The 12,866-nt window shown below is 39.3% G+C and overlaps 1 protein-coding gene across 5 annotated transcripts in view; it reads right to left on the reverse strand.

Moving 5' to 3' along the window:
- Positions 1–289: 289 nt before the first annotated feature.
- Cep20 (centrosomal protein 20) overlaps positions 290–12,866 on the reverse strand; it is a 16,353-nt gene continuing 3,776 nt past the window's right edge. Inside the window, exons 3-6 of one of the 5 annotated variants that reach the window (XM_010610767.2) lie at positions 11,677–11,761; positions 5,289–5,425; positions 4,021–4,059; positions 290–779 (exon numbers count right to left, since the gene is read on the reverse strand). In XM_010610767.2, the coding sequence (XP_010609069.1) occupies positions 712–779; positions 4,021–4,059; positions 5,289–5,425; positions 11,677–11,761 (329 nt within the window). In that variant the 3' untranslated portion in view covers positions 290–711. Of the gene's footprint in view, positions 780–4,020; positions 4,060–4,877; positions 4,962–5,288; positions 5,426–11,672; positions 11,762–12,866 lie in introns of those variants that run through there. The other 4 variants (XM_010610768.2, XM_033758544.1, XM_019205508.2 and 1 more) reach the window with 4 other exon arrangements.

The following is a 12,866-nucleotide window of genomic DNA, read 5'->3' on the forward strand; positions in this document are numbered from 1 at the left end:
AGAATGATTTCCCCCTCTACCTTTTAATTAAATCTTCCAGTAGAGGCCAAAATGGTCTAAGGAAAGAAAAAGAACATTGTTACTTAGTTTAAAAGGTCAATTTTAGGTAGTAATTCAGCTATTTCAGCCTAACTATGAAGGGTTAAATGAAAAATAGCTACTTTTAAAATAAATTAAGCTTCACAGGAATTAAGGATTTTCTGGCTATAATGTTCTTTTAACTGCCATTCATTCATTCATTGGTACTGGGAATTGTACTCGGGTTCTTGCGCTTTCCAGGCAGACACCAGAACTACTGAGCTAAATCCCTGGCCCCAACTACCTTTTGAAAACATGAACAAATTTTCCTACAAATTCACATAATTCCAGTTGAAGAAAATTAATGTGCTATGTCAAAGAGCAGAACACATGGATAAAAATCTTTTAGAATATACAAATTACTGAAAAATTCTTATTTTTTCATAAACTTAAAGACCTTTTTAAATATTTCTTAAAAACAGAGTATTTTCTTTCCAGTCACATTCCATAAGGCAGATGACAGTTAGCTTTTATTCACAGATGCAGCAAAACATGGGAGTCTAAATGTTGGCAGAAACTCAAATTTCTATAAAATACAAATAAGTGCATTTTGGTAACACTGAGATAATAAATAAGTTATTCAGTACACATAATGCTGAGATAAAAGAAGCCCCTAACAGATGTGTCATCTCTTCACTGTTGGGAGACGCGAGGCTCTTCGACACTGGTGCTTGTCCCCCTCTCCTTGCCCAGGGGGCCATCTGGAATGAACAGAAACAATGCAGGCGGGTCAATACAGGCAGCCAGGCAGATACACCCACATATATTTTAGGGTTCCTTCTATTTGATGAGTTTTGTAAGTGGTTTAAGGCAATAAATTTTTTTAAAAACCCAACAATTTCTTGAACGCCCTGTAGAAAACCAGAAATACTTAGTACTTACTCTAATTATTTAAGTGTTTGACTTGTTTGTTAAGTGAAGAGAGTGCAGCCTGGAATAAAACCATGTGCACCAAGTTATGAGCCTCTCTGATGTGTAAAGAATGGAATTCACAAAAAGAACAAGGTGTTCACTCTGTATGCTGAGGACTCCAAAGCCCTTCAACTGAAAAACAAAACCCTCAAATCTTTCCCGCAGCACCCTCTTGTGGCAAGAAAAGAAATAGGCCCTTTACATCTGCCAAAATTGTAAAACTATCTGGGGAAATTGGGGGCAATGTTTTGCAAAAGCCAAAAAAAAAAAAGACAAAAACTCCTTAAGAGGTCAGGGAAGCCCAGAACCCGTAACCACTGACAGCACTTTGGCAACGGCAAGGATGGGCACTTCCACTCTGTTTCTTGTCACAGAGTAAAGACTAACGGAGAGAAGTGCTCTAGATTAGAAGAATCCAGAGACAATATTCAAAGGCAACATGAAATGCAAAAACTAGATTCTTGAAGCTAAGTAGGTTCCTCAGCCTCCAAATACTTTTACAAGTGGGAAAAACATGTTTATGTGGCCATTTAGGTAACAAGAGACAAAGAATACAAGTTCAGATAAGTTACTGGAAAAGTTCAATTTTCACACTCAATTTCCTATTCCCTGAGACAATGTGGTGCCCCATGGGGCTCCAGATCCTTGCAGCTCACCAGCCCAAGACTAAGGCCCCTCTCTAGGTCTGGATAACAGATCAAAATCTCTTCCTCCACCAGTCTTGGCAACTTTGCTAACAAAAATTAACAATTCCTTAGAACACAATGATTTTAGGTCTTTTAGAAAAGAGTTATTTCAAATCCTGAAAAAGAAAAACATGAAAAAAGGAAAAAATGGAAACAAAGGCCGGAGATTTAGCTCAGTGGTTCCGCCGCCTGCTTTGCAAGCATAAAGTCCTAAATTCAATCCCCAGTACCAAAAAAAAAAAAGACTATGGAAATAAAGTCTTTATAAATAGGGAAGGGTGGAGGGGTGAGGGGAGGACAGGGGTATGGGGAAAAAATAAGAACCAAGATACATCATGTAAAGGTACAAGATCCCAATTATGAATGTAACTGTACTGTTTGCCTTAAATGTACCAATAAATTTAATGGGAAAATTTAAAATATCTAATCTTTTTGAGTGTGTGGTACTGGAGATCCACCCCAAGGGTGCTCTGCCACTGAACCACACTCCCTGCCTGCACTGCACAGACGGGGCTCCAACCTGCACCTTTGCCTCAGCCTCCACAATGCTGGCATTTCAGTCTGTTACTTTTGTACCTGACAGAGTGCAATAAAGCTGAGCTCCTAAAGATCTTTTCCATTGTAAAAACGAACAAACAAACAAACAAATTCATCTCTTCTTTCCCCTCTTGTACCGTCTGAATTTAAAAAAAAATTAGTAGTAGTACACGTTTGAAGTGCATAACATTTACGCTCCTTGGCACTAGTTCATATACATAGAATGGACCCAACTCCATTTTCATCCCCTCCATCATCTCCTCACCCCCACCCCATTTTTCTGCACTTTGCAGTACATAACATTTACATTCCTTGTGGAGTTGGTACATGCAGAGCAGAAACTAACTTGTCTTCCAAGATGACAAAGCTAACAACAGTAGCAGGACTCATGAATGGCTATTATTTCCAAGGTGGATGGGCCACGATAGAGCATTTTCAGCTTTTTTTCAGCACTTTTAAAGGTTTCATGACAGAAATGTTTGCATTTCAGCATGCTTCAGCTTATTTTCAAATAAAAGCATGCTTCATGTTACTTATTTCATTTTAGTGTCATATGTTGGAGCTGGCTAAGCCTACGCAGAGAGAAGGTGCCATTAAGCTGAATAATCACTCTATTGCAATCACAGCCTTTTTGGTGCTGTCAAAGAATACTTATGAGCTTCAGAAATTAGGTCAAGGAGTAATTAAATGCCATGCCTTTCTGTGTTCCTGAAACACGATGCAAAAATTTAGCTAACGATTCTTTTCAAGTCATTGTACAGAGTCACTGCACTATTATGCTAAGAAAAATTTCGATGATCAAGAAAATAATTTACAGAATCGTTGTTCTCATCCCACCAGTTCAGTGGTCACCTTCATTTCTGGGCTTTCCAAGAACTCAAAACTGCTTTACGGACTTAAAGTCCTCTCTTAGACATCACCAGCACTTTTTATGTCAAGGTGTCTCTGTGTCACTCCCGCCCCTCCGCCCTCTTCTTTCATCCCTGCCCTACCTGTGCTTTAAGGTTACAAGTAGCCAAGCTGTGATTTTTATCTCAGAGAAGAATTTGGGTAAGAAATTATTTCTATGTTTCTTGATATATTAAGGAGACTGATTATAAAAAGCTTAAAAGTCAGAAAAGTTATTTCTCAAGAGGTTATTTTTCTTTATGGGTCTAAAAATCAATGACTTGGGGTTGCTGTGTTAATAAATGTTAACGTGTCACTACTGGTCACAACTGAATATTGCCATGTATTTTTGGTACAGAAACTGCTAAAGCCTTTTTGGAGTACATATATGTACTCTATTTTTAAGTAGGCATTTGTGCCCAGCTAGCTCAGTCAGTAGAGCATGAGACTCTTAAATATGCATTTGCTCTGAACCAGTAGTTCTACTCTGGGCATCCACACAAAAGAAATACTTGTATGCATGCACAGAAACACGCTGTCACATTATAATACTATAAACGCAAAGAGTTAAAACAGTACATCTGTAAAGATGGCAGCAATACCATGGAACACTACACAAAGATCCACACACTGACAAGTTAAAAAAGCAAAATTTGGGATCACACACAACATAATGGTGCACATATACTTAAATACACAGGAATGAGTTCTGCATGATACCTCCCAAAAGGCTGACAGGGTTCCTTCCATAAAAGGAAGGGGGATTGCAGGGTCAGGGAGAGGTGAGTAGGGAAGGGGTTAAAAGGACCTTTCTATTATTTGAAAATTTTTGAGATTTATTCAAGTATTTGAACAATATCTGTTTTATTTTGCTTTTAAAACATTTGACAAATACAAGGCACAGGGATGTGTTCCTTACCAATTCCTGAAAAGAGAACCTGGAAGCATTTTCCATAATCTGAAAAGGAAAAGTATACAGGAATGGCAACTGGATGTGCTGACTGTTAATTGCTATCTGCTACGGGCCTTTTAGTCTTGGTTGTCTCAACTATAAATAAGTGGGAAATTCTTCTTTTTCAGTGTTCCATCCAGCTTGGAACTCTAAGATACACAAAAGGATAATTCCTAGCGAGCTCAGAAATAATCTTCAAAAGAGAGGTTATCCTAGTCACAAATATTTTGTTTTCAGATCTTCAGAGCCACCAAATATCTCATAAGGTCAAATATCAGTCAGAGCAGCTTAGAGAAGCTACAAACAGCAATATACATGTTAGGGGATTACTAAAAATTTATTTCAACATTCAAGAGTTATGATTGTAGGGCTTAGGGTGTAGTCCAGGGGTAGAGCACTTGCCTAGCATGCATGAAGCCCTGGGTTCAATCTCCAATATCACAAAAAGAAGGTAACATTTGTTCTGATAATGGGCCCCTGAGCCCCATTGTAATGATCCCTGGTATAAGAGATGGGCATCTCCCGTGACCAGAAACACTGGGCCATAATCCACTCAACCCAAGGGATCAAACCAAGGTCCTACCACTGATGTGATCAAGATTACTGAAATCACATTTTGAAAGTGAGCTTGCTGAAGCCGGGCATGGTGGCTCATGCCTGTAATCCCAGCACTCAGAAGGCTGAGGCAGGAGGATCACTGTTAGAGTTAGAGACCAGCCTGGGCTACATAGTGAGTCCCAGGTCAGTCTCAACTACATAGTGAGACCCTGTCTCAAAAACAAACAAACAAAAAAAGCGAGCTTGCTGAAAACAAAGTATGGGCTATTCTCCTAAAGATCTATTATTTGTAAATAACTACCATGTCTCCTCCATCTGTATTCGGCATCTTGTCTTTTATTTCTCTGCCTCTGGAAAAAAATGATCTTTTGATTAAAACACTATTGTAGACTGTTAAGGATCATGACTAAAAATTTATGTGAAAATTAGGCTTTTTGATATGTTTATAAAGAAATAATCTCTAAGAATTTTTTTCAGCCATTTATCTGCTGCTTTTAAGATTTTCTTTCCAAAAAGCATTATTTTTGGAGGTTAAGTAACATAGGCTAACTATATTAGATATAAGCAGAATTAAACTCTGACTCAAAAGCTCAGGAAAAGCTCCTCTAAAGACAAAAACATATAGAAAGGAAAATATGCTTGCTGAAGCTAAATGAAGAATCTCAGAAAATTCATACCCGCTTGCTTTCTCCCGTTAGGCTGCCTGCCAAGATTTGGGTTTAGAGGCTGAAGTGAAGATTCTTTCAGGAATGCGTTTTGGATGCCATCCTTGGTGCCATGCAAGAAGTGAGCTAAAATTCCATATAAAAGAGGTCTAAGGCAGGGAGAAAGCAAACAACAAAAAGAGGCAATTAACTTTACATTAAAACAAAATAGCTTAAAACATTTACTCTTTAAAGGTAAGCTCTAATACCAAAATGGCCAAGTGATTCACTCACTAGACTCTAAAAAGTTGATTTACCAAGTTGTAAACTGTTCAGTCTTAAATGTAAGAAGCACCACTTACATGGTGGCACAAGCTTGTAATCCCAGTGCTCTATGAAGCTGAGGCAGGAGGACTGAAAGGTGGAGCTTATAACCTGGGCAACTTAGCAAATTAGCAACCTTATCTCAAAATAAAAATTATGTAAAAGGGTTGAGGTTGTACCTCAGTGAGATGGCCCTGGGATCGATCCATGGTATCAACAAACAAACAAACAAACAAACCATAGAGAAAATACATTAACAACTTAAAATTCATTTAAATTGAAATAGAATTTCAATCATTTTACAGGGACTCAGCTTTTAAACTCCAAGCCCAGGCCAATATTCCCAGTGTCTATCACTGTCAGACATGCAGCAGGTGTTCATCCAGTAAAATACCGCTGATAAAGCACTGCCCAGAGGTGTGCCCCTGTCCTACACGCTACACTGCCTGGGTGAAGACCTGGCTTTGCCACTTGCCAGCTACAAAGCCTTGGGAAGATTCTTAACCTCACTAACCTCAAAATAAATGTTTCCCCTCTATAAATGTAGATGAGCACAGTCCCTATGCCACAAAGTTTTTAGGCAGTAAGTTAATAAATGTCATATTTAGAAATGTCCTATTACATGGTCCAAAAATGATAGCTACCCAAAAGGGAAATATTTGCAAAGCTACTGCACAGCTTACAAAACACTCTTACCTTTCTTTATGCTCAGTGAGTGATGTCATAATCATTACCCCCAATTTACAAATGAGAAAATCAGGGCTCAGGAAAGATTTGTCAGAGCCCTCAGAGGGTTTATGTTTATACCACCAAATGCCATATTCTTTTTCTCATAAATATGCTTCCCAGGCACCCTTGCACAAATGAAAGCTGCTTAGTTGACACTCAGAAGCATCTTCCTTGGTTTCCAATGTCATCAGTGAAGATACAATTATCTAAATTTGTTTTTTGAGATTTTGAGATTAGCTGGTCTGACACCCCATAAACAAAATCTAATGGCCCTTGTTCATGAGCTGAACTTTTTTTTTTTTTGAGCAGGGTCTTAGTATGTAATTCAAGTGGGCCATGAACTCCCTTTGTAGCCCAGGCTGACCTCAAACTTACACAATGACCCTCCTGCCTCAGCCTCCCAAGTGCTAGGATTACAGGTATGTGCCGCCACACCTGGCCCAAACTCACTTCAAGCAAACAGAATAAATATTAACTGACAGTGGCTTCTTCCTTACTTTCTCTCTTGGATCACTGTCTCTGAGGGACGGCAGAAGCCTGAGGTCCCTCACCAGTCCCATGGAGAGGCACATGCCAGGAGGAACTGAGGCCTCCTCAGTAGCACGATGAGACAGCTGTGTGGTAGCAGCTCCACTGGCCCCAGTCAAGTGTGCAGACAGCTGCACCTGGAGAGGGCCCCAAGCCAGACCCACACAGCGGAGCCCATCTCCCAGGTACCCCACCCACGATACAGGCCTGCTGTGCTAAGCCACCAAGTTCTGGGGTAATCTGCTAGGCAGAAAAGGAAATTCCAAAATGATGCCTCAACTCAAAGGAAAGTATCACCTAGGAATATAAAATACATCTTTGCTTACTTTAAATTAACCTTTTTTTCAGTGTCAATTGTTTCAAGATAATTGCTTGATTTTATTTATTTATTTATTTATTTTTTGGTACTGGGGATCGAACTCGGCTCCTTGTGCTTGCAAGGCAGGCAGTGGAACCGTTGAGCTGAACCCCAGCCCAAATGCTTAATTTTAAAATGTTCAACATACAGTGCAATTTACTTAAGTTTTAAAACATTTAAGTTATATATTTTAAATTATTAGAAAATACATAATTAGTACATTTAACCTAAATTTTAAGGATATTAAAGTTTATTTTTTTAAAGTTTTTTTTTTTAAAGGTCATTTAAAGAAAAATACAGCCTACTTAGGCGTGGTGGTACACACCTGTAATCCCAGCACCTGAGAGGCTGAGGCAAGAGGATCACATTGAGTTCAAGGTCAGCCTGGACTACATAGTGAGTTCAAGGCCAGGGACACTCTGTCTCAAAAAAACAAAAAGAAAATAAAAGATAATACAGCCTCACAATACCTTACCTGCAATTCTGAAAAGCAAAACCTTTGAAGACTAGAGTTTTCTTTCTGTATTTGGCACATATTCATTTGGTATGGCGGCACAGCTTGACCTATCGGAGACTCATCTAGGTAGGAAAATCCTTACATTTTACTAAAAAGTATAAATGTGATGACAGAGTGCCACATTAGACCCCTACTGTATACCTGCTATTTGTTGTAGGTGCCACATTACTTTTTAAACCGGAAACCTGGACTTTCAAGGCACATCTGGCCTCAAGTGTTTCTGACAGATCACTGTACGTCTGTACTAATAAAACGAGTAGCAGATGGGTAGAGCAAAGTGTGAATATAATCACTGAAGTCTGAGAAAACAGGTTTTGAAGCCCCCCAACTTCGTGGAAATAAAGCTGTCATCAACTTAATACTGTCACCTACAGCAAATAGTCCAAAGCCACCAAGAAGCCAGTAGGCCTGTGACAAGTGCTCATTCCCAACAACCACTAAATGCAAACCGGTGCCTTCTCTCTGAACAAGGCCACACCTCACAGCTCATCCCAGGCCACAGAATCTGCCAAGCTATTTTTCCAGTCCTCTCAAATATGTACATATGTTTTGCCAAAATTGAGATCTATGCTTTTTAAAGTATTACCCACTTCTTGTTTAATACTTAAATATCTGAATACAGTGAGTAACTGTACCCATGAACATGTACATGAACATCACATATATAAGATGTGAATAACTGCAGCAAAAAAGGATTCTTTTGTCAAATAAGTTTGGAAATCCTAAGTTTTAATGTAGGATTTCCGAGGGTAACTGCTTTAATAGTGTACATTATGAATCTCCAAGAGGGATGTGGTACCGACAGGCTTTCCTTTATGGAATCCCTTTGGTGGTGGACATCTCACCGAACAAGTACAGTATTTCCACAGGTAACACTCTGGAGACAGCTGATTCCCACAAGAAACACTGCAGAAAGCAGCATTCAATAGTCTCATTTCCAGTGCCAACCACAGTGTCTGACACATAGCAAGTACTCACATTTTTTTAAGTGTAATAGCAAAACACTGGAAACAACCTAAATCTCTATTAATAAGACAATGTAAAAATCAATTACAGGACACAAAACACTATAGGACTGTAGAAAAACATGGCTATGCCAGTTAGGAATGGGAATAGGAGAGGTGGTCTTCAAAAGATGTTCCTGACACTATGTAGTTAAAATCTCAAAGACAGTTGGGCGTAGTGGTGCACTTCTGTGATCCCAGCACTTGGGAAGCAGAGGCAGGAGGATCACCGCCAGTTTGAGCTCAGCCTGGGCTACAAAGGGAGATGCTGTCTCAAAAACAAAAAAAACCTCAAAGACAAAGTATAACATTCCAAATCGGAGAGGAAAGAACTGAGATGTCTGTTAATCATTCTGTCCTTCTCTGTATGTCTGAAATAATTCATAACCTTAAAAAGATTAACATGTATAAATGATGGCATGAAAAATAAGTTGTTGAAACACAACCCCTTACGTATGTAAAGAAAACACACACTGATATGCCTTAGATACAGAGTAGCTGGGAGTAGTGGCACATGCCTGGAACACTTGCACTCTAGCAGGCTGAAGCAGAAAGACTGCAAGTGTGAGCCCAGTTTGGGCAACATGGTGACTTTGCAAACCCTGTCTATGAATGAATGAATGAATGCCTGGGTATGCATTTCAGTGTGGGAATCCTAGTACCTCTTCCCCAGAAAAATGTCAAGTTCCTCTTCTTGGCAGATACACTGTTATTACAATGTGTCACTAGTGCATTACCCCCACTGTGCACTTATTCAGACTATTTTCTATTCTAGATTTAATAATGGTGGTTATCTTCCTTGTTAATCAGATTAACACTGCTGCTAGAGACTTTTGCAGTCATTTAATATTAACATGAAGATGTTAAAGAAAAAATAATAGAAAAAAAGAAAATATAAATCAATGGAACCAAGTTAAAAAATGTTTTCCTAGCTGGGCATGATGCTGCCTGCCTGTAATTCCAGCAATCAAGAGGCTGAGGCAGGAGGATCACAGTTTGGGCTAGCTGAGGCTACATAAATTCAAAGTCAGCCTGAATTATAGAACAAGATCCTGTCTAAAAAACAAAAACCAAAAATGTTTTCTTTTTTTTTTTTTAAGTTGAGATCACTTGATTTTATAACAAATTTTCTTGGCTCAATGCAAGAAGCATTTTTTTTTTTTGGTTTTTTTGAGACAGGGTCTCACTATGTAGTTGAAATTGACCTGGAACTCACTATGTAGCCCAGGCTGGTCTCAAACTCACAGCTATCCTCCTGCCTCAGCCTCCTGAGTGCTGGGATTACAGGAGTGCACCACCACGCCTGGCTAAGAAGCATTTTATCTTATTAAAAGCCCTGTGAGACACCATGACATACAAAGCATTTGAGTCTCTTCTCATAGATTCCTGCCTAGTGGGAGAAAAAGCAGACAGTTGACTTTAAGAAAGAATGAAATAAATGTGTAACAAAATCATAATCAAATCTTAAAGAAACAGAAAAACTTTAACTGGAAGAGGAAGATAAAACTATCATAAAAGAGTTAGTGTCTGAGCAGGATCAGTAAGATGAAAGTGCGAGCAAAAGCAAGCAAACATGAAGTTGCAAGGTGTCTGCATGGCATAATGTACAACAATGTGTGAGTAGCGCCAATTAGAGACAAAGGGGGACAGATAGAGGCCTAATAGGCTGTGCAAAGAACTGGGACATGTCACATACGTACAGTGACGTTTTTAAGTAATGCTGTGACTATCTTAGGTAAGCTGGAAAGATAAAACCTAAATTGGAAAAGAAAGTGACTGTTGTGTGTGTGTGGAAATGAAAATAACTATTTGGTTTCTGGCCACACTGAGACAGCAGCAGAAATGTGGGCCCACAACTAGGAAGACTGTGAAGATTTAAAGCAGTCAGACTCAACAATACTCATTCAGAAAAGGAGGTGGGGACAAGGAGAAATGAAAGGGGAGGGCAGTGGGGGTTCTCACAATTTAAGGAACTTAACGCAGTCAACAAAGAGATGGTAAGCACCATTAGGGAGACAGGGAAATAAAGACAGTAAAGAGTCATAAATAAATGACAAAAAGCATTCTAAGGAAGAGGCATCAACATTATGAAATGCTGCAGAAATTCAAGTGAAACTGAGCTTCTCACAATGGAAGCACTCTCACACTACTGTGAGTACTAGGGGCTTGCTGCAAAGCACAGACTAAGGCAGCTGAGACTTGCAGGAGTTAAAGTGAACTGGCACAAAACTTAAAACATTCTATGTTAACACAAACATGTTTATGCCATGAAGGAGAATGAAATGCTCAATCAACTTTCCAAAAGCCTTTAAAGAAATGTCTTGCTAGAGAAGGTGGCTTCGAGCTATGTACTCAGTCCATCTGGGTTGTGGTTGTTGTTGTTTTGTTTTCTCTTGTGCACTCTCAGGTACCTCCGGAAAAGTTCAAGAAACACTGAAGTAGGAAAAGAACTAAGAAACTCGCAGAAAGTAGTCACCCATCTTTTCTAGGTATAGTTTTGGTAAAAATGGCAAGGGGAGAATTGAAGATACAGAGAAGGTAAATAAAGAGATAGCAAAAGGATAGCGAAGAATAGACGCAATATATCTGCAATAAAATAAATAAATAATAAAACAGTGAGAAGTAGCATGAAGTGGGTAGCGGACAGGTTCTTAGGAGATCGCTAAGTTCACTCGTAAGTTGAAGTGAAAGAAGCAGTGAGGAGGAAGAGTCAAGTATGAAGAAGAACACGGGAGGAAAATGACTGGGAAGATAAATGGATCAAGAAGCCAGGAGGAGTTTCCTCAGGAGGAAGCCGCAGGAATCTTAGCTCCAGAGACCCTGTCTGACCTGTTCTAGTGCAGTGCTTGACACACACTTGATCTGAATAAGTACGTGATGAATTAGAATGAAACGTAACCACCACTATGCAATCATAACTCCAGTTCAACCTCTGAAAACCTATTCAGAAAAACTTCTTACATTGTGTTATCTTTTGATTCTTCGAAGGCATTTAGTTCACGGATGAGAAATTGTCTGTCCAGTGGAACTACAGGTTGACCAGACTCTAGGGGGAAAAAATTCATGAGAACACTTGAGTCTATTAATCTAAAAAGCACATATGACTTTGCTAACAACCATACTTACCAGTTATACATATTTTTCAGATTTTCAAAGAATGACCACAGCACACACCCAGCCAGATCCAACTGCATGTTATTTTTTGACTTCGAAAAACCCATTTTGATAAATGCATAGTTCGATTTAGTTTAACATAAATTCGCCTTTTTTTGTTTGTTTCCTGAGCCAGGGTCTCACTATATTGCCCAGGCTGTCCTTGAATTCATGATCCTTCTACCTCAACCTCCGAGGAGCTCGGATCACAGGTGTGTGAGACCATTCCTGGCTCCTAAATTCACCTTTTAAGTCCCCCGATGTTTGGTTGTAAAAATACTGGGCTTTGGTTTGTTTTCTGAAAGGCTTATGAATTAAAAACACAATAGTACTCATCATTTTTAAAAAAGAATATCGATTTAGTGATAGAAATTCTAAAAGTAAAATTAAATTCAATGTAAAATGCTGGTAAGGATGCATGGCAACCAGAACTCTCATACATTGCAGGTAGGAAAGCAAAATGTACAGCCACTTTAGAAAACAGTTGAGCAGTCTTCCAATAAATGTAAGCATACACCAACCTGGCAGTTCCACCATTAGCTATTTAAATATGTACACAAAAATGTGTGTGTACCAGGTTCACGCCTGTGATCTCAGCTTCTTGGAAGGCTGAGGGAAGAGAATCATGAGTTTGAAGCCAGCCTGGGCCACTCAATGAGACCCTGTCTTAAAAATAAATGTAGCTCAGTGTGAGGGTTCTGGGTTCAATTCCTAATTCTGAAAATATGAAGAAGAAGAAGTGGGGTAGGGGGAAGAGTCTCATGCTCTCCAGACTGAGCTAGCCTGGCAACTGCTGAGGAGGAAGAAAAGAAAAAAACTTGTATATAAATATGTACAGTGTCTGGGCATGGTGGCACATGCCTGTAATCCCAGAACTTGGGGGGCTGAGGCAGGAGGATTGTTACAAGTGTGAGGCCAACCTGGCTACATAGTAAATTCAAGGCTAGCCTGAAATGTAAAGCAAGACTCTGTCTCGGAAAAAAAAAAAAAAAAAAAAA

The sequence above is a fragment of the Fukomys damarensis genome, unplaced genomic scaffold (genome assembly GCF_012274545.1).
Source record: "Fukomys damarensis isolate Sample0158 unplaced genomic scaffold, DMR_v1.0_HiC HiC_scaffold_34, whole genome shotgun sequence".
NCBI lineage: Eukaryota > Metazoa > Chordata > Mammalia > Rodentia > Bathyergidae > Fukomys > Fukomys damarensis.